The sequence below is a fragment of the Cebus imitator genome, unplaced genomic scaffold, assembly GCF_001604975.1.
Source record: "Cebus imitator isolate Cc_AM_T3 unplaced genomic scaffold, Cebus_imitator-1.0 Scaffold237, whole genome shotgun sequence".
NCBI classification, from domain to species: domain Eukaryota; kingdom Metazoa; phylum Chordata; class Mammalia; order Primates; family Cebidae; genus Cebus; species Cebus imitator.
The window spans coordinates 3,095,107-3,102,576 of NW_016107552.1; the positions used below are offsets into that span (position 1 = coordinate 3,095,107).

Below are 7,470 nucleotides of genomic sequence, written 5' to 3' on the forward strand. Positions count from 1 at the left end.
AAAAAAAAAAAAAAAAAGTACATTCATACTATGTTATACAATATACAATCCATTAGGTATTACTAAATTGTTAGCAGTCATTAATTCTGGGTAAGTGGCACTGATGGGCAGAGATGAAAGAAGTTTCTCTTTCTATCTTATGAACTTCTAATTCCTTTGATCGCCAAGGCTGGAGTGCAGTGGTGTGATCACAGTTCATTGCAGCCTCAACCTCCCGGGCTCAAGCCATCCTGCTGCCTCAGCCTCCCAAGGTAGCTGGGACAACAGGCACACACCATCATGCCTGGCTGATTTATTAAAACTTTTGTAGAGATTGGGTCTTGTTATGTTGCCCAGGCTGGTCTCGAACTCCTGAACTCAAGCGATCCTCCTGTCTTGGCCTCCCAAAGGGCAGGAATTAGAGTTGTGACTGATTTAGATTTTTTTTTTTTTTTGGGACAGTCTCGCTCTGTCTTCCAGGCTGGAGTGTAATGCCATGATTGCGGCTCACTGCAACCTCCACCTCCGGGTTCAAGCAATTCTCCTGACTCAGCCTCCTGAGTAGCTGGGATGACAGGTGCGCACCACCATGTCCAGCTAATTTTTGTATTTTTACTAGAGACGGGGTTTCACCATGTTGGTCAGGCTGGTCTCAAAACTCCGGACCTCAGGTGATCCGCCCGCCTCGGCCTCCCAAAGTGCTAGGATTATAGGTGTGAGCCACCACGCTGGCCGTGATTTAGATTTTTAACAAGTGTGTGTTACTTTCACATGTTTAGAAATATCGACAATAATTTTTCATTATTTTTTTAGAGATGGGGTCTCACTCTGTCACCCAGGCTGGGGTACAGTGGCACAACTGTACAATGGTACAATCACAGCTCATTGCAACCCTCACGCTATCCTCCTGCCTCCATCTCCCGAGTATCTAGGACTACAGGTGCATGCCACTATGTCCAGATAAATGTTGAGTTTTTGTTTTCTTTTTTTAATTATTTTGTAGTGATAGGGTCTCACTATGTTGCCCAGGCTGGTATCTGCTTTTTTGAAGTCTGTGAGGAACTCATGTGGCCTCAAATGATCCTCCCACGTCAGCCTCCCAAAGTGCTGGGATTACAGGAATAATATCTTTTTAGTGAACAGTAATAAGCCATCTTAGATCTTGGCTTAAAGAAAGAAAAGGAAAAGAACAGATTCGAGAGCCAGAGAGTCGCGGCTGAGTTCCCGCTCAGCCATTGCCCAATGCCCACTCAGCAATGAGGCTCTGCCTGGAGCCTCCACATCGTCCCGTATAAAAGGGGTTAATAGTCACCTCGAAGGGTGGGGGAATAAGTGAGTGATGATAGTATAGGACTCAGGACAGTGGCTGGTATACAGTAAGTGCTAAATAAATGTTCTATATTATTATTGTTACTACATTTTCATTGTGGGCTAAAATAAGATTCTAGGTGAGTATGATGCCAACTTCAGAAACTGAAATAACTTCTAGGTGGGCCCCCTGTGTCCCCATCTCACCCCCTCATCCCATCCCCCAGATCCCCTTGCTGCCACCAGCCACCTGCACATGATGTTACGCAGCTTCTCCAAGTTGGCGGGCGTGAAGTACCAGTAGTTGCGGTCACACCTCTGCACATCCTTCTCAATGCGGTGCAGGTTCACCGTGTACAGGTCCAGCAGCTCTGGCTACAGGCCACCAGGGCCGGGGATGAGGGGAAGAAATGAAAAATTACATCTGACTCCCCACGGGGGGGCAGCAAGCCTATTTCCTCCTCCTAACCTCTTGTCACTAAAAATACATCTCCCACCTGGACCAGTTAGGTGTTTGATTTTGTTTGTTTGTTTTCTGAGAGGGTGGTTTTTTGGTTTTTGTTTCTTTTTTTTGAGACAGAGTGTCACAGTGTCACCAGGCTGGAGTGCAGGGGTACCATCTCTACATCTCCCTCCTGGGTTCAAACGATTCTCCTGCCTCAGCCACCCAAGTAGCTAGGACTACAGATGTTAGCCACCACGCCCAGCTAATTTTTGTATTTTTAGGAGAGATGGGGTTTCACCATGTCAGCCAGGATGGTCTCAATCGCTTGACCTCATGACCCGCCCGCCTTGGCCTCCCAAAGTGTTGGGATTACAGGCGTGAGCCACTGCGCCTGGCCAGAGGGTCTTTTAATTTGCAGGATGAAAATTCTCCCTCAGAGAGTTACCACTACAGCTGGAAATGAACCTCTCCCTGCTGAAAACTGGACAACGGGAATGGAAGAACTGAATAGAGGTCAAATTCTGGTAATGTACTGGCCTGGCTGCCTTGAACATTAACCTTAATTTTGAAATGGCTCAATGATATGGCAAGAAAATAAGAAACATTTAAGGAAAAGAAACCCATACTTAGACACATAATCGCACATAAGACCAAAAAAAAAAAAAATCTTAAAAGTAGCCAAAGGGGCCAGGAACAGTGATTAATGCCTGTAATCCCAGCACTTTGGGAAGCTGAGGCAGGCAGATCACCTGAGGTCTGGAGTTTGAGACCAGCCTGACCAACATGGCAAAATACTACCTGTACTAAAAATACAAAAATTAGCTGGGTGTGGTGGCACGCACCTGTAATCCCAGCTACTTGGGAGGCTGAGCAGGAGAACTGCCTGAGTCTGGGAGGTGGAAGTTGCCAGTGAGCTGAGATCGTGCCACTGCATCCCAGCCTGGGTGACAGAGTAATGCCTTGTCTCAAAAAAAAAAAAAGTAGCCAAGAACAAAAGATTATCTTTAAAGGAATGACAATTGGACATCTGACTTCTCAACAGCAACAATAGAACTTGGAAGACAGTGGAACAGTATCTTCAAAGTCCTGAGAAAATATCCCTGCAATCTCGAGTTGCATATTCAGTGGAACTCTTTCAAGAAAGAGGGCAAAATGCATACAACTCATGATGAATACAAATGAGAGACTCTGCTAAAGGAAACTCTAAAGGAACTTCACACAAAAATGCAATGATCCCAGACTACAGGCCTGCAGTAGAAGAGAAATGAAAAGTAAAAATGTGGATGCCACTGAAGTATGTGGTTCATCTAAACCAAAGAGTAGGCTACGAGAAAGGAAAACGTGATGATACAAAAGGCAGCTCCCGACCAGGATGGAGGAAGACAGTGAATGACAACGACATATCAGTGCAGTGGAGCGCAGGGCCTCAGCAGTGTTTTGGAGAGAACTCCTTAAACACACAGAAGAAACAGAAAACCTGAGGAGTCTGAATGTTCGAAAAGAGATTTAGGAAAATGGTAAAGACGTCTGGGGGTGAATTGACTTTAAATATGCAGCCAACTAAGAAAAAGCAAACAGGAAAATAAAAACACATCTGGAAAAACTTCGGTTTTTTTGCAGGAAAGACAAAAATTAGAACAGTTTACTGCGTGGCTTATGTATTATACTGTTAAAATAATGCAAGTGGCCGGGCGCGGTGGCTCACGCCTGTAATCCCAGCGCTTTGGGAGGCCGAGGCAGGCAAATCATGAGGTTAAGAGATTAAGACCATCTTGGCCAACGTGGTGAAACCCTGTCTCTACTAAAAATACAAAACATTAGCTGGGTGTGGTGGCATGCACCTGCAGTCCCAGCTACTTGGGAAGCTGAGGCTGGAGAGCTGCTTGAATCTGGGAGGCAGAGGTTGCAGTGAGCCGAGATCCCACCACTGCACTCCAGCCTGGCAACAGAGCAAGACACCGTTTCTAAATAAATAAATTAAAATGCAAGCACTGACATTTACAGTATAGGCATAAAATATGATAACACTGTACACATTTCAATCATTACATAACTATGTTAGAAGGACAGGGATGGGAAGGCGTCACGTGTGGTGAGAGCTGGGGGTTGGGAGAAAATGGGAACTAAACCATCCTTTTTCTTGTGAGATGGAGTCTTGCTCTGTCGCCAGGCTGGAGTGCAGTGGCGCAATCTCGGCTCACCGCAACCTCCGCCTCCTTGGCTCAAGCGATTCTTCCACCTCAGCCTCCCAAGTAGCTGGGACCACAGGCGCGTGCCACCATGCCCAGCTAGTTTTTTTTGTATTTTTAGTAGAGACGGAGTTTCACCACGTTGGCCAGGATGGTCTCGATCTGTTGAGACCTCGTGATCCACCCGCCTCCGCCTCCCAAAGTGCTGGGATTACAGGCGTGAGCCACCGCGCCCGGCCGTCATCCTCTTTCACAGTGGGGAGTCACTAGAAAATGTCTAAAACTGAAAGAAAAAATGATCAAGAAGCAGCAATGCCAGTGTGTCAGAGACATGGGGTCAACACCGGATAATTTGGGCAGAATAAGTAAATATGATTGCTTCTGGGGAGGGTTAAATGGGGTGAGACAGGGCAGGTATCTTCTGGGTTTTATATTAAGTCTTTTCTCGGTGTTTGACCCTGGAGGGGCTTGCCTATCTTTGAAAGAAATAACAAGTTCTTTTAAAAGATAAATGAATACAACCCTCCCTTTCAAGTGATGTCCTTTGGTTTAGTCTTTCCGGTAAGGAACCAAATCTGAATATTTGCAAGGAATTAGACTTAAGTCACAAGGAAGGCTACTGTTGGCTGGGTGCTTCCTATGCAGCAGGCACACCGGGCTTTAACTCATTTGTTCTGAAAACCACTCAGGAAAGGAAGTAAGAGACATATAGGAAAACTGAGGCTCAGAAGCATAAAGTGACTTGCCGAAGGTAGGATTTGAACCCAGCACTGTTGACAGCAAAGCCTGCCTTTTAAAAATACTATATTATCTTCTCTCCCAAATGGGTTTCTACAGTGAATCCTCCATGGTGGGAAAAAAAAAATGCAAGGAACCAGAGGTCTGACTCCTGGTTCACTCTGGATAACCGGCTTTTCCCTCCCTCCTGCAGCTAGAAAGAAAGAAATGGAATGGAAGGTTCTGGTGACTTACAGAGTAGGTGACACCGCTGGAAGACACAGGGGACACCTCATTGGCAGAAGTAGTCACAGCCAGAGAAGCCAGGGCAGGGAAGAGACTCTCCATCTCGGGCTCCTCCGAGAGGTTGTCCTCGCTGTCCGCCTGGCCATGTTTCTCTGCCTCACTGCCCCTCCAGCTCTCCATGACATCGTCCTTTTCAGGCAGGGTCACGTCCATGCTGCCTGTGATGGACATGAACTCATCCATGCTCTCGTTGGCCAGGAAGTCGCTCTCCAGGCTGTCCTGCACGGCCAGCGCCTCCCGGGGGGCCTCATCCTGGGATGTGGTGGCCTCGCTGCTCTGCCTGTCATCCACACTGCCATCCCCAGGGCGCAGCACCGGGGGAGTGTTCCGCTGGGCGTCCAGGACACTGTCTTCTGTGCTCAGACTGGGCTCTGAGTGCTCTGAGAAGCCCGAAGAGAAGTTCTGAGAGGAAGGATGACCCGAGTCTGGGGAACAGGTGCCGTTCACTAGGTTCCCATTGGGGATCTTGGGCTGTTTCTCCTCCGATCTGCCTTCAGCCTCCACCTGCTCCACCTCATCCACAGACTCAAACACCTGAGGACAAGGTGCACAAAAACAGATGGACCAACATGTCCACGGAAGCACTACTTACAGCAGAGACCTAAATATCCAACAACAGGTGATCGGCTTAAATACAGATCAAGCATGCAGTGGAATATCATACAGCCAGTGAAAAGAGTGAGGTGAAACAAGGTGTAAGATAGGCTCCCATGTGTGACAAATAAGAAAGTGGTCTAGGCTGTACATGGTGGCTTAGGCCTGCAATCCCAGCACTTTGGGAGGCTGAGGCAGGCGGACTGATTGAGCCCAGGAGTTTGACACCAGCCTGGGCGATGTGGTGAAATCCGGTCTGCAAAAAATACCAAAAAAATGAGTGTGGTATTTTGGTGTGGTGGTGCACACCTCAGCTACTTGGGGGGCTGAGGTGGAAGAATCACCTGAGCCTGGGAACTCAAGGCTTCAGTGAGCTGGGACTGTGCCACAGCACTCCAGCCTGGGTGATGGGAGTGAGCCACCATCTCAAACAACAATAAAAAAGTGATTTATGTGCTTGTGTATGCACAGAATGATCTAGAAAGAAATAAGAAAGTACTGCAGTTGACTCTGTTTTGTTTTGTGTTTTTTTGAGATGGAGTCTCGCTGTGTCACCCAGCTTGGAGAGCAGTGGCACAATCTCAGCTCACTGCAACCTCCACCTCCCAGGTTCAAGCAATTCTCCTGCCTCATCCTCCCAAGTAGCTGGAATTACAGGCATCTGCCACCATGCCCAGCTAATTTTTGAATATGCAGTAGAGATGGGGGTCCACCACGTTAGCCAGGCTGGTCTCGAACTCCCGACCTCAAGTGATCTGCCCACCTAGGCCGCCCAAAGTGCTGAGATTACAGGCATGAGCCACCACGTGCTGCCTGCAGTTTGCTCTGAGGAGGGGTAATGGGGAATCAAAATAAGGGGAGACAGTAGCTTTTCATCACACAGACTTTTACCATGTGCACATAATTTTATCTTTATGTATGTATGTGAGTATTTATTTATTTGAGATGGAGTCTCGCTCTGTTGCCCAGGCTAGAACAACATATAGGATGGTATTTATGTACACATTTAAAAAAGATTTACCAAACATTGCTATATATTATCTACATATTTCTGTGTCTGTACAGTCATACAGAAGGTTTTGAAAGAAACACTGCAAACTGAAGATAGTGGTGTTATTTCAAGGGAGGGCAGGCAGAGATTAAGGATGATCAAAGCAGACGTTGACTTTCTCTGCAACATTTTAGTGTTTTACAGGGGTGACAGATCCACATATTTCTTTCATCACTAAAAAAAAAAATGATGTTTAATGCCAATATAAAAAGCTAAAATAAATAAAGCAAAAAGTGACCTGCAGATGATGGACACCCAATCCCCATGACCCCAGGCGGAAGGGAGGGACATGGGGGGGAGGGGGCGGGGACTCCACAAGGTCACCTGTGTGCTGCTGCTGGAGTCACTGTGTAGGCGGATGTTCTGGTGGCCCGAACTGCAGCTCTGAGAGGACTGAGAGAAAAAGGAGCAGGAGGGAGGGAGGGTGAGTTTGCACCCTGCCCAGAGCAGGACGGCCGGGCTGGGAGCCGGAAAGTCTAGTTTCATCTCTCTTCCTAGCTTGCCCAAGTCCTCTCTCACAGCGTCAGCTTCCTAGCTGTAAAATGAAAGGGGGGACCACTCCCTGCTTCCTGGAACCTCCTCAGAGACTACTTTGACCTCTGGGTTCCCACCTCTCACCTCTGCAACTAGAGCACCCCACCTTTAACTGCTCTGTAGCTGAGACTTCTGGCTAATATTTTAGTTCAACTCACAGAGTAACTGGTTCTATTCATGGCTCCGTTTTTTGTTTTTTTTTTTCCACCTGATCCCTGTATACATGGTTCTGCCCTATAACCTCATAGTCCGTGCCTACTCTGACACTAGACTTGGCCATGTGGCTTGCTTTTGTCAATGGGATGTTAGCAAACTTGACTCAGCAGAGGCTTCAACCCCCGCTGTGC

At 47.4% G+C, this 7,470-nt stretch overlaps 1 protein-coding gene across 1 annotated transcript in view; it reads right to left on the reverse strand.

The window, feature by feature from the left end:
- The window catches only part of SGSM1 (small G protein signaling modulator 1), an 87,171-nt gene that overhangs the window by 13,397 nt on the left and 66,304 nt on the right, over window positions 1–7,470 (reverse strand). The window contains exons 17-19 of the mRNA XM_037727694.1: window positions 6,914–6,982; window positions 4,894–5,478; window positions 1,538–1,662 (exon numbers count right to left, since the gene is read on the reverse strand). Of these exons, the coding sequence (XP_037583622.1) occupies window positions 1,538–1,662; window positions 4,894–5,478; window positions 6,914–6,982 (779 nt within the window). The remainder of the gene's footprint in view (window positions 1–1,537; window positions 1,663–4,893; window positions 5,479–6,913; window positions 6,983–7,470) is intronic.